The following is a 26,005-nucleotide window of genomic DNA, read 5'->3' on the forward strand; positions in this document are numbered from 1 at the left end:
ATTCGGTGTTTTAATTTTTTTGGGTGTCTCTCTTGATAACATCAAAGCGCTGGATATCTTTTATTCCATTATTCAAGTGTTTGGATTTAAATAGATGAGTTTAATGCATTTATAATTGTTATAATTGCTGGTATACAGGTATGTGTAGGCTTGTTTTTCCATTTCATGTTGTCCAAGACCACAGAGTGATATACTTAATGAAAAATTTCAGTCTACTGACCTGCTTTTGGCCTGACTCATCCTATATTTATAAAGGGATGTGTGTATCTGTGTGTGTATATTGGAGTGTGTTCAGGATGGAGAGGAGCTTGGGGGTCTTGCTCTGCTTCTGTCCATTTTCTTGCCTGAAGTTTGCCTAGGGCACTTCCCTAGTCAACTCTAAATTGTTGTAGGAGCCAGAGTGCTGAGTGCCCACAGGGAGGGGGGAGATTTGAACAGGTTCCTAGCTCCCCAGAGCCACGGACTTATTTGTGGGTTGTGATCCACGATTCCCTCTATCCTGCAGTTTCAGAAAGCAAACCAGTAATCAGATGGTAATTGTTTCCTCCTGTGTGGATTTCGCCTTCCAGAGACTGCCACGGTAAGTAGGAGGTTGGCTCGTAGTAGAGTAAAGGGACCTGGAACTAGACGTCAGACCTGCAGTGTAACTGTGGATGTGGTGGCGTACAGCCCGCATTTTCCAGCAGAAGCCTGATTTCAGATATTGTATCCTGTTGGCCTTATAAACAACCCAAATGCCCTAGAAATTCTGCTGTCTAAACCATATTTTCAAAAGTGTTTCTTATTGCTGAAAGAGGCATGGAAATCGGAAATCCTTTGTTAGACTGTGTCGCCCCAGTTTTGGTTTCAAAAATATGCAAAGCAGACTTTTTTTTTTAATGATGGAGTTTAGAAAGGCAAAAACAGTCCTATTTGGGACATATCAAATTAGAAAGAGCTGACCCAATATCCTGGGTCTTTGAGTAAGTCCAAGCACTCTTCCTCTTAGCCATTCATCCAAACATATGCGCAGACTTTCAGTCATATTCTGCTTCAACTTCTACTGGGCAGGGGCATGGTGCTGGGGACTCCGCTAACTATGACAGGGACTCTGCCCTCGGAGACTTCACAGCCCATAATGGGGAGATGAGATGTGGGTATACAGAGTATTTAAGATAGGTTAACAGTGTGAGCTGGTCAGGGGATATAGAGCTCTCCCAACTGGGAAGATCCAGAAAGAGTCCTGTTTGCTAAACCCTCACCAGAACTGGCATAGCGTCACTTCCGTTGCATTCTATTGATCAGAGCGTCACTAGGCCGGCCCAATTCAGGAGCCACCTCGGATGAGAGGAGTGGAATGCATATACAAAGGAGGGAGGAATTGTGGTGGCCATCTGTGCAGACAGTCTACCGATTAACTTAAAGGAAAGCAAGTGTGTTAATCTAAAAGCTGAAGAACGGCATCTCATTGTTTGAGCTGGCATTTTTTGGTCACTGGTGAGGGCTGGCTGTGTTTTCCCAGTTGCGTAAGGGTATGAGCTTCCATATGTCGGTCCCAGTGGGCACAGCCATCCACCTCTGACAGGTCTCTTCCTATCAAGTCCAGCCCGGGATTAAAGATGATTTCTGTGAAGTTTACTTTGTGAGTGATTCTGCTGAGGTCAACGTGGTCGTCTAGGCTTCTTAGGCATCTCTTCCCCTTCTCCTTTCACTACCTTTGCTCTTTATAGTTCCCTGCCCATGGCGTCCACCTTTCTTACTAAGGTTCCCACCTCTCTCTTGTTCCAGGCACTAAAACAGGTGCAGATGTTAGTGATGGTAACTGTGAGCCTGGACTGGCCTCCCCCGCACCCTACATGAACCCCTTCCCAGTGCTCCATCTCGTCGAGGACCTGAGGCTGGCCCTGGAGATGCTGGAGCATCCTCAGGAGAGAGCAGCCCTCCTGAGCCAGATCCCGGGCCCCACAGCTGCCTACATAAAGGAGTGGTTCCAGGAGAGCTTGGTGAGTAGGCCCATGGCCTGTTTGGGGAACATAATCATGGAGCCCATGAAGTGCCACCACTGCCTGGGGCTGTGACTGCTTCTGTGCACCTTCCAATCTTTTCTTGCTTCCCATCCAGCTTTGGTCAACACCTGCAGGGTGGTCCTTCCCAGGAGGAGGGTAGAACCCAATGAAACAGCTTAAGCTACCTGTGCACTCCAGTGGAGCCCCTCTCTCCTGAGAAGGGTTAAATCCTGGGCCAGAGGAGAGCAAACATAGAAGATTCCCTGCCCCTGCCCCCTGAATTACCCATACCACTTACTGAGTTATAATATCTAGCTGGGGTGTCTGCCCTCGGATCAGCTGTATCCTCCCCTTCGCTCCTTGTTCCTTATAACAGGTGAGAACTTTGTCATCTCAGTCATTTCTTTACTGATGCCGCTACTCTTCAGACCTTCTAGAAATGCTTCCTGTGCGTAGAGTAGAATGTGGCTTTCTTTACTCTCCTCCTCCTGTTCTTTCTAGGTCAAACCTGTACACCTGCTAGTCTCTAAGGGAAGCGGATGAGTAACCAAAGCTGTAAATATGTGGCTCTGGTTACCCATCTTTTTCCCTGTGGAGACCAGCTGGTCAACGTTAAGAGAATAGTACTATCTGGGAAAGGGTCAGGCAAGGCTCTAGCCCACTGAGGAGGTGATCTCAAATGCATCTATCTGAGGGCTGGAGGGAGGGACCTGGGGAGCCAAGGGAAGCATGTGATTACCTAAGCTGAGTTTGAGGATGAAATCTGGGATGCAGTCTTCTAAAGCTAGAGCCTTGTAAACCTGAGTCAAAATTGGAAAGTATGCATAGAGTTAGGAAGGCAGTTAGGAAGGCAGGAACGGGACCACTAAATCGGGAGGGAGGGCTTGATGTTGGAAACCACAGACCAAGGATGTTGAGACACCCTTGTTGATAGGCCATGTCATTTGTTACAGGTTACATCCCAGATGTCCTAGCCTACTTCCTGTTCAGGAAGCCTCCTTCAATAGTCTCATCGCCATGCCTTCCTCTGAACACAGAAGAATTCTTTATTACATTCATTACATGTGTTATTTAATATTTTCATTATGTAGACTGTCTGTCTGCTGTTCTGTAATACACAGTGTTTCCCCAAAAATAAGACCTAGCCAGACAATCAGCTCTAATGAGTCTGTTGGAGCAAAAATTAATAGAAGGCCTGGTCTTATACTGTAGTATAAGACCCGGTCTTATATAATATAACATAGTCCGGATTTATATTAATTTTTGCTCCAAAAGACTCATTAGAGCTGATTGTCTGGCTAGGTCTTGTTTTGGGGGGAACACGGTACCTATACCAGTGTGGTAGGGAGAATAATAGCCTCCCAAAGATGCCTACATACTAATTGCCAGAACCAGTGAATAAGTTATCTTACATGGCAAAGGGGGGACGTAGTAAGTGGAATTACGGTTGCTAATCAGCTGAGTTTAAAATAGGGAGAGTAAGTAGCCTGGGTTATCCAGGTGGGCCCAGTGTTATTACTGGAGTCCTTATCAGTGGAGGGAGGAGGCAGAGTAAGTGTCTGAGTGACTGTGATTCGAGAAGGGCTCGACACTTCTGCTGCTGGCTTTGAAGATGAATGGGGGCCAAGAGCCAAGGAATGCAGGCAGCTGCTAGGAGCTGGAAAAGCGCACCCTCCTCTAGGGCCTCCTGAAGGAACGCAGCCCAATCAACACCTTGCATTTAGCCCAGTGAGACCCATTTTGGACTTCCAACCACCAGAACTGTAAGATAAGACATTTGATTTGTTATAACCACTTTGTGGTAATTTGTTAAGGCATTGATAGGAATTTAATACAAGCAGATATTGCATAGAGAGAAAGGTGGAGAAGGTTACTGAGCGGGTCTCAGATGGGCCTGTTACAGTTTAGGTTTAAAAGCCTGCTCCTCATCTCTTCCCCCAAATGAGGACCGTCCTTGGTGGTCCCCTCAGCTTGTGCTGATGATAGAAATCCCCATTGCTTCTCCACTCACTTGTTTAAAACCATGGTTGGGAGTTGCAAGGGGGGAAATGGCTTTAGTAGTTAGTTCTCTCTCCTATCCTCTAGCAGAAGGGTCCCTCCTTGCTTCCCTAGAATTCCATGAGGAGCCTTCTGGCTGTGACTGTACTCTCAGTTCCACAGTGCTGATCCTGGCTTCTCCCGAGGCCTTTCTGACCATCTTGCCCACCGCTCTGTACAGCTGCACCTTCCTCTGGTTGCTTTACCCCGGGTGTGGACACCGACCCCTCCCTCCATTCCTGCTCGTGCTACTGACTCAGGCTGCAGTGTTTATAGATAATTTCATGAAGCCTCAGAAAATTGCAGGTCCTCAGCCCCTCATTCTGACACCCTTGGGTCCAGATGAGTTTTAGAATTCGGAACTTACTAAGCTTTCGAAAGGTGAGATAGTGCATATATATCACATAATAATATATACCATCTCCAGAAGACACAGGGCAGGAAACACATTGACATTTCTTCAGAAAAACTTATGAGTATCCACGTGTAGTGGGATAAAGACAGACTGTAAATGTTCTGCTGCCTGTTCAGGTCAGGTTTTGCTGCCAAATAAGTTTGGCACCAACATTATTTAAAAAAAAAAACACAAAATACCTTTTGGTTTTCAGAGCTTTTTTGGGTTTCAGAATTGCAAGTAAGGGATAGTGATCTTACACGAGGAATATTTCAGTGCAGAAAACAAAACTTAAAACCAAATATAGGATATTGGACATTACCCATTCCCAATTTCTGTCAGCCATGATCGCTCTCTAGAGTCACTTGTTGACTCTCTGTCCTTGGGCTGGCCTGTCACCATGTGCCTTGTTTCCTTTGGTACCTCCCAGACAGAGCCTTCTCCACTGTTCCCTGAATGCTTCATTAGGCTGCAGACCAGTTTTGCACCTTATTTTAAATGCTCCCTCTCAGCTCCGCTCAGGACCTTACCACACATAACCAAGAGATTCATTGAAATGTCTTCCCTTGCAAAAGCCCAGTTATCCCAGAGAACAGAGAATAGCTGATATTTTTCTTCTTTACTGTGTAGTTTATAGTGACTGTGGACTTTTCCTCTTGTATGGATGTGCCTGAATTTGTGTGACCATTTCTCTGATATTGACAGCTTATTTCTAATCTTTCACTAATATACGGCATTGCTACAGAGAATGTCTTTGTCCACAAATATGTGTCTTTAGATCTTTGCTTAAGATAGAGTCCTAAAAGTGGTATAATAGAGTTAAAGTAAGGTTAACAGACAAAATACAGGATGCTCAATTAAATTTGAATTTTAGACAAGCAGTGAAACATTTTTCATAAGCGTGTCCCATGCAGCTAGCTAAATTGGGCAATTCTAATCCAAAGGTATTAACATCTTTAAGCCTTTTGGTACATTTTTCCAAACCATTTTTCAGAAAGATTTTGCCTGTTTATATCTGCATTAGCAAGGCATTTGTGTATCTTTATCAAACAGTAATCACAAAGATTTTAAAAAGACAGTGTTCCTAATTTCATAGAGAAAATGTTTTCTTTTTATCGTTTTCTGCATTTCTTTGTTCAGTAGGAAAACTAAACAGTCTTTTTTTTTCATTAGTTTAGTATTTAATCTTCTGTATGGTCTTCAAACTTTGGATCTCATATACCTATCTGAAAAAAAATTCATTCTCCATATATTCATATTCATTTATGTGGTATTGTCCTAATATATGTAAATTATAAAACATTCCCCAAAGTAGAAATTTTTAAAGGGCAGTTTAAAAAGTAGTTCTAATATTTTCTTCCACACAACCCAGTGATCACCTTGGGTCCCTGGGTGCTAACCTCATCCTCATCTATTCATATTCTGTACTTTTTTCCTGTTAGGATTTTAGTGCTTTTCTTATGTATATAAACTTTTATTAGCCCTTTGCTTTATTTAGTAGCATTTATTTACCTCACGTTGTTGTTAAATATTGTTTATGGTGTTATTTGAGACTTAGCATTTAAAAGGAATGTAAAGAACTGTACCAGTCTTTCCTACTTGGGTTTCTTTGTTTCCTTTTATGTCTATAAAGACCTTTCCCAGCCTCATATCAAATAATATTCACCTGTGTCTTCCTCCAGTAAGTTTGTGGTTTGATTTGTATCTTATGGTTAACTCTATTTCATCTGCGATATTTTTTATTGTGTGGTGTGAAATATGGATGTAACTTAAAAACTTACCAAAAAAGATTTTTTAAAAGAGATTTTTTGATCCAAAAGCAATTGATGTGATTGTTGATTTTTGCAAGATGCATTGCAAAAACAGCTTCTGTTCAGATTTGCAGATCTGTTTTGGGTTTATTTACAATGGTTGGGGAAATGCCTTTTTTTGGAGAGATTTTCCTAAAAATTGTTGCATTCCTAAATCTTTTAGAGTAATTATCCCCAGCAGCAGCCTATGAATGGTGTATTTTTCAGGGGTCAAAAGTTCATGTAAACATTGCAAGATAACAGGTCTGGATGTTAAGATTTTGATTCTGAACAGAAATGGCCTGTCTGTATTTTAAGTCTTGCAGACCTGAAGTCATTTTACAATCTGGGTGCACTCGCACTCCATAGTAGGTCTTATATGTATGGAAATAGAGTATAAAGCAGTAAACCATCCACTGGTACTTTTTAGGTTGGTACTTTGAGTTAGAAGTGCTTTCTACTCAAATTGTGGTATATCGACCCACAGCTTTGGCATCCCCTGGTAGCTTATAAAAAAAAGTGCAGAACATGGCCTGCCACACCCTGTACCCACTGAGCCATTGCCAGGCGATTCCTATGCACATTAAAGTTTGAGAAGTACTGCTCCAAACCACAGAGACTCACTGGAGTTATTTCATAAATAACTTACATGGGACTTAGAATTGGAATTGGAACTAGTAAAGCAGCTGGAGGGATCCGGCAGGCAGTCCTTATGCCTTCTCATTCATAATAGCTCTGCATCCCTTGCATATTTACACTATGCTCCTCTTTAGACAACTGGCTTTGTCATGGAACTCAGTTACTGCTTTGTCACACGTTGGCCTGGGATGGTCCAACTCTGCCTCGTGACATCTCCATCAGTTGAGATTCTTCCTCCAGTAAAGTGTCATAAATAATAAGGAGGTTTATATATCACTAACAAGATGTCCAGAGAATGGGGGGTGGGGGTGGGTCCCAGGATTAAATCAGTGACTCTGGGACGACCTCAAGGGCTCTGGCTCATCCCATCTTTCTGCTCCGCCATCCTCAGGAGGTTGGTTTTCCCCCAGCTATATCCCCTAACAGTAGCAGGATGGCTACTGCAGCTCCAGGCAACATGTCCTCATACAGACACAGCCATGGCCACAGGTAGGGCATGTCCTTTTGTTGTTTGTATGTTTGTTTGTTTATCTTTAATTAGGAAGGAACCTTCCTGCAGATTTCTGTATGGTCCCAAGGGCCAACATTTGTTCACATGTGCATATCCTAGCTGCAAGGGAGGCTGGAAACAAGTATTGGCAATTCATCAGAATTCACCAGAGTCAAGGTGGCTTCTGTCAGGAAGGAAACATGATAAAGTGGGGGAAATAAATGGCTCTTAGGAAGACAGTGCAGAGAAAACTGCCATGAGTCCTTAAGGTTTGATTTTATTCTTGTTAACTGAAAAAGTCTTTGTATGTTTTCTCCGTGTGTGTGTGTGTGTGTGTGTGTGTGTGTGTGTGTATGTGTGTGTGAACTCAAATTCCTGAAGGAGAGAATCCTATTGGCTTAGGTCATAATTTTTTAGCTAAGTCCTCTAGGCATATAAAGAAATGTTAAGTGCAAAAGAAATAGAAATTAAAGACTTTTAATTTATGCACAGCTATGGATTAACTGTCCTTGGTTCAGTTGTCCATCCGAAGGCCAATCACCTGTGGTGAGGGGGGAAGCATCACATGGTAGGACACGTGGTTTTCTACTGATGCTGTTCATCAGGGACTGTGGCTCTTTAGGCACAGATGTTGGCATAGCTGGTACCCAAGAAAAACAGGAGCTGTTGAAGAGGCAGTGGTAGATATGGGGAGTAGTTGGCGGTTAGAATGTAATAAACAGCAGACAGACTCGTCCTGGACCCCCATCTACCTTTAAATGGAGAGGGAGCTCCTGGTCCTAGTGTATCAAAGTCAGAAAGAATGTAGGTAGCTCTGCGTCTACATGGTGGGGCTACTTCCTCCTCTGCTCGTTACTGGCAGGGCTGGACACAGAATGATCGGCAGCAGCAAGGACTCTCCAGGGGGATAATTAAAGCAGGCCAGACTCAGTCTAAAGACCAAGTAGGCAAGACCTTCCCAGAATTCAGTGTCCCTGGGCTGTGAGTGAGTTTCCAGGGCTCTGGGGCCTAAAACAGGGTCCTCCCTTCCTTGGCAGCCAGTAGAATGAGGAAAGGTGAGCTCCTGGCTTTGAAGGTTATGTGTGGGGCTCTCTGAGCTGGGGACACCCGCTGGGGCTTCAATGAGGAAAGGAACACAGAGCCTGGATTCCCTTGTTCTGAGAGCAGTATCTGAGTCTGCAATCTGGGCCTATCCCCAGAAAGTTGGTAGAACACCAAGGAGCTTCAGATTAGGCTCTTGTATAGGGAAGGTTTCCTGCAGTCCAAGGCATGCTGGGGCCTGGCCTTCTGAGAAACATCAGCAAGGCTGTCCTGTGCTGTGGTCATGAGCATGGTAGAGAAGGAAGCTGAGGCCCAGGCTGAAAGGCTGAAGCACCTCTTCTCTGATGAAAATGGAGCTGAGTTCCAGAAAGGGGCAGCCTCCTTCCCCTCCCTGCATCTCCCTCCTAGACCTGTGACAAAGTGTGGATGATGCCCTCAGGGAGAGCATGGCCATTTCCAGTCAAGAGCCCCCAAGCCCCGCCAGATGGTCCTGAAGGTGGGAAAGGAGAACGGTGCTCATCAGTGATCCTGACATGTACCACAGGCAAGAAGGGGCTGGTGCTGCTATGACCACGTCCAGGAATCGGGCGGTACCTTAAGTATGGAAGAGGTATCACTATTCTTCCACATCTACTTGGCTTGGCTGGGTGGAGGCTAGTTGGGTAGATCTAGGGCCATGCTGGGTGGAGGAACCGATACAGGGGCTAGTCAGCCAGCTTCCAGTGGACCCTGCAGGGCTGGGGACAGCCAGGTGGCGAGGGGCAGTGGATTGAGCCTGGTGTGCAGTGGTGGCTAGGGACACAGGTCCCTGGGCAATGCCCAAGAGACACCAGAGCCAGGAGAGTCTCCAGGTGGAGCAGCTCTGGGTCCTTCTCTAACAGAGGCTTCAGGGGCTCAAGTCCAAGGAAAGATAGGCAAACCCAGCAGGATCAGGGTGAGGGGGAAAGGTTGGCAGAGAACCTCCAGGGGGATTGTACTCTGGGCCCCTCTTTGGAAGTGGGGTTCATGGAGCAAGCTTGGCCTCCCAGCAGGAACCCGGGCTTTCCTCTGCAAAGTGGCAGGTGTCCTGGTTAGTGTGCTTGGGCACGTGGAAGTGAAGTGAACCAGCATGAAGCAGTGTGGGAGGTAGGAATGCATAAGCAGGCCAGTGCTCAGCCACTCATTTGTATCTGGCTTTGAGCTAGCCTCATCTTCCCTCCTCAGGGACCCAGTTCCCCTACTGGAAATGACAGCCGGTTTGACAGTCTGTCGTGAGAGCTGGCCAAGCATTCTAATCTTGCAGTTTGTTGAGGAACTATATTGAGTGGCCGCCTGTAGGCACTAGCCTTTGCCTTCTTCGGTTTAGACTTTTTGGTTTCCCAAATAGAGACAGGGAGCCTCTAGGTGTAGCTGCGCAGCGTTAGGGCTCAGCGGAGGCTGACATGTCAGGAGCAGTGAGACAGGATGTCCTGACTGGGCAGCCTCTGCTGGGCCTGGCTGGGCTGGGGAAGTGAGGCCCCATCTGGGATACATGCTCACCTTGGATATCCTCCTGGTCAGTTCAGGCACCCACAGTTAGCCTCTAAACTAGTCTCAAGAAACAAAGGAAGAGACCCAGGCCCAGTAGAGTGCATGGCCAAGCCCCTCACCAGCACCACCATCTCATCACAGGTGGCGGCTTCTTCAGCTCCCAGCTCCGCCAACAAAGCCCAGGCAGTCCTGCCAGATTCAGCTTGCAATCTTTCATTCCAGCCAAAGAAGCAAATCTGTTTACCATATTGAAAAGCCAGAGGAGTCGCAAAGAAGAGGGGAGAAAAAAGCTGTTTTTTGAATCATAAACTGTGAGCTTGAGTTTCTCATTCATCTCTGTACCTCTGCGCTACCCTGGACCTGGAACAAAAGATGGGTCAGGACATATACGTATTGAACATTTTCATTTTAGAAATTCATTCAAGAGTTTTATAGGAAAACCTTTTCCCCTAGATCTTTTCTGAGAGGAGAAATTTGGTACCCATTTTGCAAGAATAAAAAAAGCAGATGTCTATTGTGACCTAATTTCCAGTCTTTCTATGTTTCTTGCCCTCCACCTATGACAGGTGTGAATTTCCGCGAGAACTCAGAAAGTCATAGGTGTCAGTCAGCACTTTCTTTCCTGTGCTTGGCTCCCTAGGGACTCTTGCCCTGGGCGGGGCTGGTGTGTGTGGGATGGGGTTCTTTGCAGTGCAGTGCTGGAAGAAGCCACTAGGGGGGAGTCAGGGACAAATTCTGGAAAGCCTAAATCCCAAGGAATAAGATATAGGCTTTATACAAAAAAATTATATATAGCTTTTTTCATTTTTCAATACAAAAGATGACATAAGCACTTCAGTGAAGCTGCTGTGCAGTGCCCCTGGGTCAGCTGGCAAAGGAGCTCTTTCCCATTTTTCCTTGGAACCCAGTGGACAAAGGATAGCCCTGGGAGACCCCCACTGTTTGCAGTTGGGGAGATTGGTCCTGGGAGCATAGACCTGACCTTCCATTGTCTATGGCAAGAAGGTCTGTTCAGACCCATTAATTTCAGTGCTTTTTGCTGGGGGCACTACTGGGATGGCTCTTTCCTTTCAGGAGGCATTTCCTGACCCCATAGCTGCCAGGCCCTGCCCTAAAGAATCCTCTAATACCGTGAGGGATGTTTGTTTTTTTAACTTCCAGGACCCATCAGCTCCAAGTCAAGTAGTTTTTTCAATCTAGTTATGGAGGGCGCAGCTCACAGTGGCCCATATGGGAATCGAACCAGCAACCGTGTTGTTAAGAGCGCCACACTCTAGCCAACTGAGCTAACCGGCCTACCCCCCCGTGCAGGATTTTGAATACACTTTTCCTGGCACAGCACCCTAGATTGGGGATCTGCAACCACCACAAATTTCAGTTTTATTTTACCTGGTTTTTCACTCCCCCCCCCCCAAAGTAAATTGTACCCTACTAAATTCGAGAGATCTGGCTCCTTTCAGGCCTGCCTTAAGATTATTTCAGCCCCTAAGAACCAGTGTTTATAAATGACCAAGACTGTGCAAATACTGGTGAAAGAGCAAATAAATCTTCCCCCACGCAATTTCCTGCTTCAGGCCCCGGGGACGTGGTGGGTGGTGTTGCCAGGTTAGCATAACTTGAGGTCTGAGCATGTAGACACCCAGCCACCCTCCACCGTGAAGAAGGCCTGCCAGAGCCACAACCCCAGGAGCCTTCTGCCCTCTCAGGCATGGGCTGGTCGGCAGACAGGCTCTGGAGAATTCCCGCTTCTAGGCAAACTTGCTCAGTACCCTGTGATTCAAGCAACTTCTGACCGTCCTGTCCTCCTCCGACTCAAATCTGGCCCTGATATCAGCCGTGTGAGCATGACCTGGGAGCTTGTTAGTGATGCACAATTTCTGGCCCCACTCCCAACCTGCCGGGTCAGAATCTGCATGTTTATGAGAACTCCCTCTGGCCCGGGTGGTTCATTATAGACAGGGAAGTATTGTCCTGGCCCAGGGGACTATGGCCTGCATTATGCCCCCTGAGCTAAGAATGGTTTTTCCATTTTTCTGTGACTGAGAGAAATCCCAAGTAGAATATATTGTGATGTAAAAATGATATAAAACTCTGTTTTCAGTGCCCATGAAGAAAAGGTTATTGGAACACAGCCACACTCGTTGGTTTACGTGTTGGCTGTGGCTGCTTTGGCTGCACAAATGGCAGTCGAGTATGACAGAGACCATATGGCCCACAAAGCTGAAAACATTTGCCATCTGGCCCTTTACAGGAAACAGCAAAAGTCTGCCGACCCTTGTCCTTGACCCATTTTGGAGGTGGGTTCTCGTGCTTGTGCCCCGTGGGGAGCTGGGCTGTGGTGCCCAGGCTGCTGTTTCACGAGCAGGACCTGCTTGCCAGCCCAAAGGGTCAGTGTCCCAGGGCTGGGCTCTTCCCTCTCCTCCCCAATGCTCGCCAGTAGCAGGCCCACTGTGCAGCACAGCTGTTGAAGGATATAAGCCTGTATCTGACTTATCAGGGACATCCTGGCACCCGGCACCGTGGCCCAGAGGCCAAGGCTGAGGGCTGAGCTGGAGTGCAGGTTGCAGGTGACAGGTCAGCCGAATGGTGTGTGAGCCACAAGACCCCACTCAGTCATCAGGTCTTCCAGAGGAGATGCTGCTGGCTCCTGGCAGCAGGCAGGAGGAGCCAGGGAATCCCACCCTCATTCTCACAGGGACCTGGAGTTCCAGCCAGGTGCCTGACTGTCCTGGGTGCCCTTCTGGGCCATGGGATGAGGAGGAGGGCAAGCTGCATGAATTCCAAACCTGATCACTCTGCCCTCTTAGCAGTGTTTTTATTTCCCAAACGTTCAGTCTCCCGGTCTCTGCCCTTTGCCCTTGTCTGGCTGCCTCATGTTTCAGACAGTAAAGAGTTGAGTCTGGTTGTTGTCGGTGAGTGAGTTATTTTGGGAAGGCCCCGAGGGCTGGCAGGGTCACTGTATTGACCCCTATTTATGTGAGCTGTGTGGTTCCTGAGAACTCTCTTCAGCGATGGGTGCAGGGAGTCCCTGAGACTACCTCTGGAGGCGGTGGAACGGAAGCAGAAAGCACTCCTCCTCCCGCCCCCACCCTCCCAGGGCAGCCTAAATCTTTCAGAGTAACTGCTTAGGCCAGATAAAACCCAGGCTGCTAATCTTTTGGGACTCATAGATCATTTTGATAATCTGATGAAAACTTTATATTCAGAGACATGATGATTTATACATACAAATTGTACTTTGTGTACATTTTATGAACGTATTCAGGGGCCTGTGTGATTCCCCGAAGCCCCTCTGTGGACCTCTGTGAGGTGCCCCTTGTGGGATGGCCTTCAGAATGAGGTGATGCAGCCAGGCCTTGCCTCGCCCGCACCATGGTGGGGCCACGCCTGGGCCCGCTGCCACTGGGGGAATTAGTGGCGTATCTATTAGATCCTTCTTGCATCAATCGCATTTCATTCAACTTCCCAGCCACACACACATTTCCTGCGCCTAGGTCTTTTTCAGTGTTATTTTGTGGATTTTTTTGAGTTGAATTATAATATAAATAAAATATACTTTGGTGTTTATAAGGTGGGGGAGGAACTGAGGTAAGAATTGCCACTTAAGGATACCATAAAAATACATCAAGAATTTAGCTGCGACTTGTCTAGATTTCTCCCTCCCTCCCTCCTTCCTCTCCTCTCTTCTCCCCCCACCCTCCCAATTCATCACACATGAGTTGAGCTAATAAGTGAAATTGGCCCTGTCCTTTTCTCTTGGACTCGAGCATCTTTACTCCGGGGAAACAGACTTTCAAGACTCATTTTCTCCAAGTAGATTTTTAGTCTTATCTTGCCAGTCTTACCATTTGAGCCTCATTTTTTTTCATTCAAAGAATGTGTCAGTTCTTACTGTGTACCAAGAATTGTGCTAAGCATGGAAGTTAGAGCAGTGAATCGGGGCTTAGACACATGTCCTCCAGTCTGGTGCAGAGGACAGATATATAAACTGCCAGCTGTGGTTCAGTACAACAGGGCAGGTGGTGAAGTGGAGAGGAGCATGGATGCTGAGGAGGGAGTGAGAGGAGGGGCTGCCACCCCAGCAGCTCCCCGTGGGCAGGTGGGCGTGAGCAAGGCTGAGAGGTAGCCTTGTTGCCACGTGATCACCTCTTTTCCTCCAATCACACCACAACCTACGAAGGACGCCGGGCCTTTCTCCAAGGTGGGCAGGGTCTAGGACTGTGCCCCGCCTCTCCATCCAACCCCCAAATCAGCTCCCGCCTCTTTCTCCCTTGAGCCCCAGAAACACCTTTACTACATACCATGTGGTAATTCCTTATTTGCCCAGAGTAGGAAGTCAGTGTCATTTGCTTTGGATGCTGGGCAAATGTGTGTTCTCCAAATGAATTCTTCATTTGACTTCCGTAGGCTTTTAGACAGAAAAAATAAGAAGGCTTACTTACCCCTGCAACCTTAGCGATGTTGTTCATTAACACATCCTATCATAGCTCTGGCCAGGGAACCTCAGCCAGGCGGGGCCCGGGCGGCACTCTGGAACTGGGCCAGAGGAGAGAAGAAGGATCTAGAGCTCAGTGCCTGGGCAGCAGAGCCTGCTTTTCCTTTCTGGCCTCTGATCTGGGTGTGTCTCCAGGAATTTCCTCCTCCCCTCATGCCAGCTGCTGGCCAAGCTCTCCTCCTGCCTCTGATCTGTGGGCTGGGCCCGCCTGCTGAGACTGGGCTGCAGAATGTGTTTCTCTTCCGTCTTTCGGGCCCTGCTTCTGGGCCATGGTGAATGTTGATAGTGTGCTGAGAGACATGCCGACACCCAGTAGGGCCTTCTCTTCAGGCTGGGAGTTCCTGGTGACCCCTGAGGGCACGGGAGGGCCCCCACAGTCACAAGTCATTTACGCCGCAGAGCTGAGAGCCCTTACATATAACCACAGTTCCCACTGCACCCACATCAAAGATCGCTTTCAGAGTCACTCATAGCCAAAGGTTGCATGTCAAGGGCTGGGCTAGGGAGGAAAGCTGTGTTAGGGGAGCTCTCAAAGGAGATGGGAGTGTGAGCAGGTGGTGGGCAGCCTCTGAGGAGTGCTGGAGAGCCCCCACCCCACCCCAGAAAGCCAACATGTGACTTGCCAATAGGAAAACAGATGCAGCGGTCTGACAGCAACTGCCTTCCTCAAGCTCCTACCTGGAGCTCTCCGTGTCTCAGGGACTCGCATGTAAAGCCAGCCTTACCCTTTCTCCCACCCTGGCTTGTGAGGCAGCTAGTCTGGAGAAGGGGACAGCCAGTGAGGCAGCCCTAGGACTTGACAGAAGCTGTACCCCATGCTGGTGCAGAACAGGGCCCCAGGGAGCCCAGTGGTGGTGGCTGGCAGCAGCCCGGAGCCAGACTCCCCCAAGTGGCAGAGGGCTCTGAGGTTGCAGCAGCTGGTGTCCAGTGGATAATGCCACCAGCGCCAAGGACAGCAAACACCCAGCAGGGCCAAGAACCCAGACTGGAGCTGGTTCTGAATCGGTTCTTTTTTGGAGACGACAGACTTTTCCTCAGGGCACGGACAGAAAAAGGGGTAGGCGTGGGCTTCGGGGTGGGGGTCAGGCTGTGTGTGGGAACCAGCAGCTCCTCCAAGAGCAGCACTTATTTTTAGTCTTCTCCCCAGTCCCAAATAAACCGAGAGCAGCTGGGAGGCTGTGGGTAAATGCAGAGTGGAGTAGAGACAGGAAATCGGGGTCTCTCGGTAATGAGTTCCAGCCACTCCAGAAAGGGGAAGCCAGACGAGGAATTTTCTTCAGAACTGTTTCCCTCTGGCAGGCTCTGGTATTATCACCAAAGGAATGTTCGTGTGTGTGTGTGTGTGTGTGTGTGTGTGTGTGTGTGTGTGTGTGTGTTTACAACTCCTGTCCAAGTCTTTCTTTTTTCCCTACATTTTTGTTAGGTTTGATTGCTCCACAGGCTCTGCATCCCAGCGCTGGTGCCCCGTGTGTGTCTGTGGGGGCGGTGGGGGAGGACTCTGGAGCAGCAAGGTCTGGGCTGAGCCCTTGTGTATCTGAAACTGTTTAGGGAAAGGCTGGAGGACACAGGCCAGCGAAGTGGGGAAACTTGAACATAGCTTGATGTTCCTGAGGGGGAGGGGGCAGTGGCAAGGAAGAGGAGAGAACTTGGTCTCGAGCCAGAAAAAGGGCTTTTCAACCAAGGAATCTAACTGCTGACATGGGTGCCCAGCATGGATGGGGACATTGATGTTTACAAGCATTTTGCGTGGCTGAAGAGGGTAAGTGACTGGATGCTTTGTCTGGGTCTCCGTGGAGACAGTGAGGGGAGCAACCCTTTGGGGTGGTGTGTGTGTGTGTGTGTGTGTGTGTGTGTGTGTTGTGGGGGGGGGTATTTGTCCTGCAGAGCCCTGTTGTGGCCAAGTTCTCCATGAGAATCTAATTATAGACACTAGGGGAGAAATAACCAGCTGTCTTTGTTTCTTCTCTGACATTCTGGTGAATGAGCCTCTGTACGGAGAGGCCAGAATGGAGTGAGGAAAGTTAATTGTTTTAACTTTGGCACTTAAACTGTTGGAGGCTCCAAACGCCATGCCCAGAAAAAGGTGTCCACCGCTTTTTGCTTTTCGGTTTGAGGACAGATTAGAAGGTGCTGCCTTTGAAATGCACTGAATTCGGAAGTTGTTGAGCTTATTCTCAGCTCCGATGTTATCCAGCGTGAAGAGGAGTGTGCTGTCAGCTGAAAGAGCTTCTGCGTTTCCTGAGGCAGGCTCTCTTGGGAGTTCTCTTCTGAATGGGAGTTCTCTTCTGAATGCTCAGAAGCCTGGGGTTTGGGTTGCAGGTTGTGATGCCCTTTGTTGAGGGGATGAGGGGGAGTGTGCCCTGTGAGCGAGGAATGAATGAATGTTGAGGGCTGGAGTAGCATCCGTACCCCAGAACGCAGGCTCTTTCCTCGTTTGTGACCGTTTTAAAACTGGCCGAGTATCCATTTATTTTCACACTGAGGCTGAATATTTTTCAGAGGCAGGAAGGGCCAAAGCAGCTGACAGATAAGAGATCTGACATTGTAACAGGGGAAGAACAAGAGGGACAGGAAGTATCCAGCTCAGAAAGCCCTGACCCCAATGCCCAAACACTGGGCCTGTTGGCTTTTGTGTGCTCCCTCCGCATTGTGTATTCAGCAAATATTTGTTGAGTTCCAGTCAATGGGTGTCCAGGGGTGAGCAAAGTAGAAGCAGTCCCTGCTTTGGGGGATCTTCCATTTAGTGCAGGAGATGGGGGTTAATCAGTCCCAGTGAATCGACCCCAAATTACACATTTATAAGTGCAGGGAGGAGGAACAACAGAAGGCCCACTAGGGCTGTGGAAGATTAAGCAGGAGCTGTTGGAAGGGCCACTTTGAGGAAGTAACACTTCATTGAAACCTGAAAGAGAAGTAGAAGTGAGTCAGGTGAAAAACAAGATAATGAACATTCCAGGCAAAGGAGATAGTATGTGCAAAGATGTGAAAGCAGGAGGGAGTCAGGCAGGTTTCAAGACTGAGAGAAAGCCAGTGTGACTGTGGTCAGTGACAGAGAGGAGGCAGTCAGATGCCAGGTCACACAGGACAGCCAAGGCTGCAGTAAGGCTTGTGGCTGACATGGTTTGCATAACGGGGGGCTTGTAGCAGGGAAGTGACATGGGATACACTGGGGGATTCATTTTGTGTTTTGAGAAAATCACTCTAGCTGTGATGTGGTGTATGGTAAATGGTGTTGCGAAAAGTGAGGCAGCTGAACAAAATTAGAGAGCTCGAGGGCTTGTCAGGATCGAGGAGTGCAAACCCGTCATTTAACCAAGCCCAAGAGAGGCTAAGGACCTCATGGTTATTAGTGTTAGAGCTCTTAGCGGTGCAGCCTGACCTTGACCCCTGATCGGTCTCCCAGTCCAGTTCTCTTTCCTCATCTCTTCTGCCAAATATGTAGAAAATTACTGGTTACGAACCCAGCAGAAATCCTGTCTGTGCTCAGCCCCTGCTCAGCTTTGGGAGGGAGGCATTGCAGCCACCACAGAGCGTGCTGAAGTGACCAAACAGTTTGGCCAAAGCTTGCATCCATCGTTTTCATTTCAAAAGCTCCACTGGGGAGATAACTGGGTGGATATAGGTAGGAAGCACACTTCCCATCACTTAGTCTTTATTTTCCCGTATCCAAAATGAAGCTTTTTAATTAGGAGGCCTTCGCGCTGTGACGTGCCCGGGATGGTTGGGGCCGTGTCCCAGCTGCTGGGGCAGATGTAACTCTGCACCTTGTGCAGGAGTTCTTTCTGTGTGGGACGGAATTCTGCACGTGATACGATGTAAGAAGGGCCCTTCTGTCCTGAGACCCAGGCTGAGCTCTGGCTTCTGCGGACAGTTGGAAGTCTGCTGAGGAAAGCTGTAAGCGAGGAGACTTCAGATGCTGCAGGGTGACTAATAACAAAACAAGCATTTTTCTTCCACTTTTAGAATTTTAAGGAGCATTCAAAGAAGAAAAGCACGGTGCTGAACATGCCACAGATAGCGTAGTCAGTATCTTTCCTATTCTCTACCCCAAACACTATTTCCAGATTCTTCTTTTTAAAATCCCCTCAAAAAAAAAAAAAAAATTCCCTTTCATCCCGTGACCCTGATCATAAGCCTGTAGGACTTGCCCTTAGTCTGCAAGAAAAAGCCCAGGCTCTTCCACCTGCTTGGCTTTTCCGACTTTTTGCAACCAAACCTCAACTTACCTTTTTAGTTTCACCTTTTTATATCTACTCTGATGAGCTCCCAAGCATATGCCCTCCCTTTTCTGAGCTTGTACCCAGTGTGGTCCTTCTCTCTAATCCCATTCACTTCATCTGACTCCATCCAGGCCCTCCTCTTCCATCCGTCCCTTGCTGACGTGATCACTGTGGGGGATTCCTCCAGCACTGGTCGCCAATACTTCAGTCTGCCCGGGCTCACCCACCCCTTCTCCCGAGCTTCCTCAAACTGAGGCGGCTTGGAGAGCAGTTTCCTGAAGGTGGGACACTGGTTCCTTCATTCTCCCATGTAGAGGGGCTGGTTCTAGAAGAATAGGTGCCTGGGTGAGGTGTAACCTGGTCAACACAGGCTAGGAGCCCTGGCCCTTTGACCAGTCTGACAGCGCAAGGCCACAGAGCAAGACAGGGTCTTTGGGGGCAGTGAGGGAGGTGCCTGTGGTCAGGGAGGCACACAGCCTACATTGGCTCAGAAAAAGAGCATTTCTCAGTGGGTTAGAGAGGTGGGGAAACTGTGTACTATTCTAGTTAAGAACACGCAGTTGGAAGTAAGGCCTGGCTTGGAATCTTGGTTTTGCCACACTTAACCAGCTATGTGATCTTAGGTAGATTACCTCAAAAGCCTGGATGTCTTCATCTGTAAGATAAAGATGATAACAGTGCCTGTCACACCCAGGTTTTGTGAAGCTCGGGTAAGATAATGTATGTAAAATGCTTAGCATAGTGCCACTAACGTAGGAACCATTCAGTGAAAGTTAACTGCTATTGGCCATTACCAGGCGGGGAAAATTGGAAGAGGAACGGGTGGGGCCTGTTTGGTTCTCTCCTCGCTGTGTGTCTTAGGCTATTCATTCCTTCAGCTCTAGGCCGCTTTTCACATTTCATATCAAGGTCTCAAACCAAAGCACACTAAGGACCTAGAAGAGGCAGCTGCAACCTTGCCCACCATGAGTAACCAGAGTCCCCAGTGGCTGCTGGCTCTAGCCAGCGTGGCTGTGGCTGCTGAGTGAAGCTGACCAGGGCTGGTCCTTCAGCTCCTTTCCCAACAGATAGAGCCCAGGGACAAGGTACTCTCTTTTCTCAGGTATCCAGAGGGCCTCTGCCCCTCAGCTATTTGGTTTCTGCCTGATTGACAAACAGCTCACCCCTGCCTGCTTTCAGATGAGTGGCTCCAACCCACATAGGCATGACAGAGCTTCTAAAAGTAGCTCCAAGCAGGGTCTGTGGGGCCCACCCACTGCCCTCTGAGCAGGAGTTCATTTTCCCAGGAACAGAAAACCCCGCACTGTCAGCATCTTCACACTGTTGCTGGCTTCTAGCACTCTCAGTGGTTAAGCCAACTTCCAACCCAAAGACACAACGTAAATGGAATCACCGTGGATCCCCCATGTCATTGACTTGGGTTCTGCAGTAGAGTGTGGAATGAACTCCAGCTGCCAATGTGAGACTTTATTCTGTGTCATTTGGTGCTCAACTGGTTGATCCACTAGCCTGGCTACTGGGGCCAGAAGAGCTGCAAAGACAAATCCGTGATACAGGCATCCTTGACTCTGGCTTGCTGGGAAAGTTGGAAAAGCAGGCAGCAGCTTCTGTGGAAGCTGCTCCCATTGGCTAAGAGCACAAATCCTGGATCCAACTCCTTTGGTTCATATCTCAGCTCTGTGTGACCTTGGACAATTGATTTAACCTCCTGGGATTTAATTTCCTTGACTGTAAAATATGGGTACATAATTCAATATACATAAAGTGCTTAGAAGCTACTTCATAAGTGTTAGTTACAGTCATGATGACCTTGACCATGGCTGACAGCCTTTCGTTACTCCAGAGCCATGTGTCCAACCTTGATTCTGGGCAAAGAGGTTTTTCAAGACCCTGAGGAGGATGACAGTGGGTATGGTTCCTCCCGGGTTCTAGCTGTCCGCAATTTCCTACAGATATATCCCATTTTTAGTTAGTGCACCCAACATGCCCACCCATCATATTCTCCAATATAATTTAGGAGCTAGAATCTGCCATTTCTGATCCCTAGCACCTGTAACTCCTGTTTGTTCCTTGGAGAGGCTCCCACGCTTTTTTCCCAGCAGGATTTAACAAAGTGGCATCAGACCAGAGTCACTTGCTGAGTAGCTTATAAATACTCCAGAGCCACACAGATGTGGGTAATTCTGTGGGCTGGCAGCAGCCCTTGGGGATCCCTTGACTCATCTCTGCATTCTTCCCTCTCAGATCCTTGTAGCAGCTCTTTCACACCTTTCCATTTGTGTCCAACCCTACACTCCCCTTTCAACTGATGTCACCGCCTACTTCATTGAAGAAAAAAGATAGCCGCACTTAGAAGACTCTCTCATCTTCCCTTTCCATTACCATAAAAAGTAGCTATGTTCACAGCCATCATTTTTCCACCTTCAGTTTCATGGGCTAAGAGTCCCTTCTCTCAGCCAAGGCTACCCCAGTATCCTGCCCTCCTGACCCAGTCAATGTCTGCTTTGTCTTGTTCCTCTGATTGTTTCTTCTCTCAACTCTTCCCTGTCTACGTGTCCCTTGCCCTTGGCAGAAAATGATTCTTCTCAATTCTTAGGGAAAAACAAATCAAAACTGTCTGTAACCCTGTAGTTGCCTCTCCATGCTGACTTATAATTTATCTTCCTTTCATCATCAGGAATCTTGAAAGAGCAGGCTAAAAACTCACCATCTCTACTCCTTCCTGGTCACTCCCAAACCCACTGTCACAAACCCTTTGTCCCTAAAGATGTCTTTCAAATATCTTCTACAGTGTTCTTACTACCTCTAGTTCCCAAGCAACCTTTCCCATCCATTTCCCCCTGAATTCATTTCCATCTTGGAATCTTGTAGGGTTAAATGCATTCTTGTGACAAAACGACCAGCTCCTCACTGTGACCCTCACCTAGTCCTATATTTCCCCCCATAGATGTTTCTCTCATGCCTATTTGATTATTGGCTCCTCAGATCGAAGGTCCAGGCAGTCTGAGAGGCATTGGGAAGTTTACTTCTAATGCCCCCAGGTGAGCTAAAACACTCACAGCACCCCCTCCACCTCCACCCCCAGCCCCGGAACTGCCTCTCTCTCTCCGGAGGCATTTTTAGTAGTAATAATGAGTCCGTGTATCTATTGGAGTTGGCAAGATGAGGAAAGAGCATCACTCAAAGAGTCTCCTGTTGTTACTCTCTTCTTGGCTTTAGTATCATTCCTTCACATGACACTAGCACACATACAAATACCAATTCTCCTATAGCCCAGTGCTGTAGGTCCCTTATGTATCCAGCCTCCTGAGCAAGAGAATTTACTGGGAGCTAAGCTTATCCAAGGATATAATTCTGGAAAAAGATTTTGGTAAATCAAATGAATTTCTCTCCCTCCAAATCTCCCCGGGATGACCAGTGAGGAGGCTTCATGTATATCACACCAACCCCTTGGTTGTAGAGATTATAGGCAGACTGCCATCAAGGTAGCCTTTGTTTTCTGTGTTAGTTCTGGAAACCAGAATGTCACAAGGGTAGTGATGGTTGTATTAGGTTGGTACAAAAGTAATTGCGGTTTAAAAGGTTAAAAATAATTGCAAAAACTGCAATTACTTTTGCATCAACCTAATAGCTTCATGGATAGCCTATGTGTATTGGGAACACTCTTTCCAAAGATGCTGTTCTCCCATTCTCCTGGGAAAATTACTTCAGAGCTTGTAAGACTTAATCATTCAACTGGTGACTCCACTATAAATCGTCTCCTCTCCTTTGAAGGTATAATTAATTCATCCCTCCCATATGCCACTGCTGCTGGCTTATGTTTTATATTATGAAAGTACTTATCATATCTCACTGTAAGACTAGAGAGCTTTTTGGTGGCAGGAAAGGAAGCATTTGTTTAGCACCCAGCGTGGTACCTTGCAGGTGTTCAGGAATATTTGAGTTATTGCTTAGATAAATGAATAAAGCACGATTATATGAATATTGGTCCACCAAGCTATGTAATTTGCTTTACGAACTTGGCTTTGCTCGTCCTTAAAGGTGGGCAATTAGATTATTTGATAGTGACAGCCCCACCACCAACCCTTAGCCTCCCCTTACGTATAATTGAAACCAAGAGGTGGAGGGCATGCGAAAGTCAAAGTCAGGATAAGATCTCTCTTGTTGGACTCCTGGTAGCTAAGGATTTGATTGCACTCCATGCATACTACATTTGGAAGAAACTTCTTTCACTCTGTGTCAAAGATAGTAGATTGGCTTGACTGTTCCTCACCTAGAAAATGTGGAACTGGTTCTGGGAACAGCTGGTTTTATAATAACTGCCAGAAAGCCTTTAACTCCTTAACCAAAGAATTGGGGTGGGGCAGGGGAAGGGGGTTTCCTATTTACAAGCACTTGCCTACACTTATATACTTATACTGCTTGGTTCCCTTGGTGATGGGTAACCTGAGCCATATAATGGGAATTGCCTGTAGCCACCATGATCCACTTATTTTCATTTTTTATTTTTTCAGTCCCCTTATTTTTAAGGTCTACATTTTTCAAGTTTCAAAAAAAGCTTGGTATGTGAGTGGTGCTTTTGAACTTGAAGTATAACTGTAGTGAGTTTGACATCTCCTCTGTGCCCAGCAGTTAGAGCTCACTTGAAATTGGTTTTCTAAGTTTGATAAGATCCCTTTGACCATGCGGCCTGGAAATAGTACACATTTTTTCTTGTTGCTTTCTTATGCAGCTAAAATCACACCATTTATGTGTTTAGTGGCTAAAGAAGGGAGACTTATCCAGGGCCAAGGCTTACCCAGTGTGGTGTGTTCAAAATCTCAGCGTATTTTCAGGCAAGGAACCATCATATAATTTAACATCTGATTGGTTGAAACAGCATATATGCTGTGGCTAAGATCCTGAGGGAACTGGAATCTGTGGCTTGTTAGAAGCACTGAAGGTGACTCTTCACCTGGTGAAGACTATAGACTTTGATATCAAGAAAAAAAAAGAGGGTAGATGTATTTTGAGGACCCCAAGGCAGGAGCTCTGAGAAGCAGCTATGGCTCTGGATAACAACACACGATGGCTAGAGCTATCACACCGGGGAGCGGACGCCCTTAGGATTTCCCCACACTCCATGCTTCTGTACCACATGACACCCTCATGTGACTTCTTGTCTGCCCCACTTGACCATTCTGGAACCAGCTCTGTCCCCGTATTCAGTGAAGTTCAGTGCTGACAGCAGGTCTCCTGGGACGTGCCAGTTAGGAAATGCTTCAGGATTGCCCTCATCCAGCATCCTCAAGAGTGTACCAGAGCATATGTGGAGGACGTGCTCTCCTGGCAGAGGCCAGCCAGGTTGTGCCGGAGCCATGCTCCTGGGGATTCTGCACAGCCCCCAGCCAGGGCATCAGGCACGCATCCCTTCCGGAAATCCGTGGAGACCTAACGTGGCTGTCCCTTGGCCAAGCTACAGTGGAGGGGCCAGGCCAAGAGTGAGCAAGCATCTTGGAATCTGACCAGTCACCCGAGTCAGAGGGTGATGGCTCGTAGGAGGCTGCTGGGGGTGATTTGGCTGGAAAACTCATGTTTAACTTAAATTTGAGCTGACTTCTGGATTGGAACAGAAATAAAAATTCAAGTTTTATGATTGGTCATTTCTAGTTATTGAAATTCTCAATGTGCTCATCATAAACATGTATGTAGCACATAGTACTTACAGTATGTAGTAAAACGCTTATAAAGACGAAAAAATTGTGGCTGTGTAGATGTGACTCAAACGTGGGCATCTTTTCAGGGACAATGGAAAAGTGAACACGTCCTCGGCTGTTTGCGCCACAGGCACAATTCCAGTGCTCTTAGCTAACAGTGGGTTCTGTGTTGTCACTTAGGCGGCATTTTGTTCTTTCCAGCCTGGAAGTATTTTGCTTATTTTTCCCTTGGATTGTTTGTACAGATCCTTACAGGTGCTTCGTAGGTGTCTGGATCAGAAACATTGTCTTTTTTTGTTCTCTTGTGCAAAACAAGTGAGTTAATTAAAACTGTCAGCACAAGAGATGAACTGCTTCTAACTCTACTTCTTTGGTCTTTTGGCTTAAACACAGCCGTTTAGATGATTTCCGTATTTCCACAATCATTCAGAAACTGTTTATATTACACAGAGGAAATACTAGAGTATCGTGTTATAAAAAGCATTCTGCACTTTTGCTCCCATATGTTTTCATGTCTAATGACCTAACTGCCCCTCTGTGTCACTCTGTGAGGTATAATTTTCTCTTTTAAGGATGGGAAGCCTGCAATGATGTGACCTACCTGAGATTACACATGGGTAGAGCCACTCCTTGCTGCCCTTGTTCTGCCGAGAGGGGTGTTCCTTGCAGAAGGGGATGCTGTAGGAATTCTGTAAATACATGCATGTCCCCCAACAAAGTCTCCAGGGTCCACTGCCTTTAGGTCCAGCTGGGCAAAGACTGGGAACAGCAAACTGCAGCTCACAGCCTCCCGACTCCCACACCTGACATCTGTACAGCTGTGTAGGACATGTCATTCTTTCAACATAACTTTTTAAACAGTTGTCAGGTGTTTTGATGTTTTTATTACCCTTCATTTACTTATTTTTCTTCTCACCCTTATATTTTTTAGCCCTACTTTAGCTTCCTATTTATTTATTGTTATAACTTATTTTTTCTTATCCTCGCCCCACCCAGTTGATGCCCATGGTCCTGTTGCCACTTGTATCATTCCCTGCCTTCACCCTGTCATTTCCCTGTCTTGTTCTACATGGGAAATAAGAATGGAGGCCAACAGGTGGTGGATGGAAAGCCATCCATTCCACACACAAAGGAGAGTGGATGCCTTTTTTATCCCAGTACATCCCACATGGATACACCATGTGCCTGAAAGTAGATCCCCAATGGCCCTTGATGATAATCCTGGTTTTAACTATAGTTGGCTCAGAACTGACACCCTATCTTAAAAATTGCCAGTTCAAGCAAATGAAGTAATAGTAGGCAGAATTCCTTTGTAATTTAGTACTATATCCATATAGCAGGAATTCTTTGTTGTAAGTCTCTTTCCAAAGGAATTAATTTCATTCAGTTGATTGATCAGTCACCTTTTGACATAAATGCATTAGCCTGGACTTTTGGTTGCAAGTAACAGAAACTCAGTTTGAACCAGTGCAGGCCAAGAGGGGACTAAGAGGGAGGCTGGGAATATATCTCTGCCTTTAGACAGCATGAACCAGGGATGAGAAATGCCACCATCCTCTCTCTCTCTCTTTCCTTAGCTTTCATTTGTGTTTCTGTGCACGTTGGCTTCATAGCTGACTCCTTCTGCAAACCAGCTTCTTCCAAGGGGAAAAGGACACGGTCACTGACAACCACAGAACCTTCTAGCACCACTGCTACCATTTTCTGTT

At 47.1% G+C, this 26,005-nt stretch overlaps 1 protein-coding gene and 1 long non-coding RNA gene across 13 annotated transcripts in view; one reads left to right on the plus strand and one right to left on the minus strand.

Moving 5' to 3' along the window:
• The window catches only part of PPFIBP2 (PPFIA binding protein 2), a 123,670-nt gene that overhangs the window by 36,584 nt on the left and 61,081 nt on the right, over positions 1-26,005 (plus strand). For 6 of the 11 annotated variants that reach the window (XM_074335935.1, XM_019728175.2, XM_019728190.2 and 3 more), the window contains exon 3: positions 1,768-1,982. The exons of 1 other annotated variant lie outside the window; for it this stretch is intronic. In XM_074335935.1, coding sequence (XP_074192036.1) covers positions 1,768-1,982 — 215 coding nt within the window. Of the gene's footprint in view, positions 1-505; positions 581-1,767; positions 1,983-15,284; positions 15,438-15,852; positions 16,140-26,005 lie in introns of those variants that run through there. 4 more of the 11 variants (XM_019728197.2, XM_019728206.2, XM_019728227.2 and 1 more) reach the window with 4 other exon arrangements.
• Positions 7,728-14,539, minus strand: LOC141572230 (uncharacterized). Of its 2 annotated transcripts, none has more exons than XR_012497502.1 (3): positions 14,187-14,539; positions 10,130-10,245; positions 7,728-7,998 (listed from the first exon to the last, which is right to left on the minus strand). It is a non-coding gene; the product is annotated as an uncharacterized LOC141572230 (long non-coding RNA). The 2 variants fall into 2 exon arrangements; XR_012497501.1 differs by having other exon boundaries at positions 10,005-10,245.

Source organism: Rhinolophus sinicus, linkage group LG06 (genome assembly GCF_036562045.2).
Source record: "Rhinolophus sinicus isolate RSC01 linkage group LG06, ASM3656204v1, whole genome shotgun sequence".
Classification (NCBI taxonomy): Eukaryota; Metazoa; Chordata; class Mammalia; order Chiroptera; family Rhinolophidae; genus Rhinolophus; species Rhinolophus sinicus.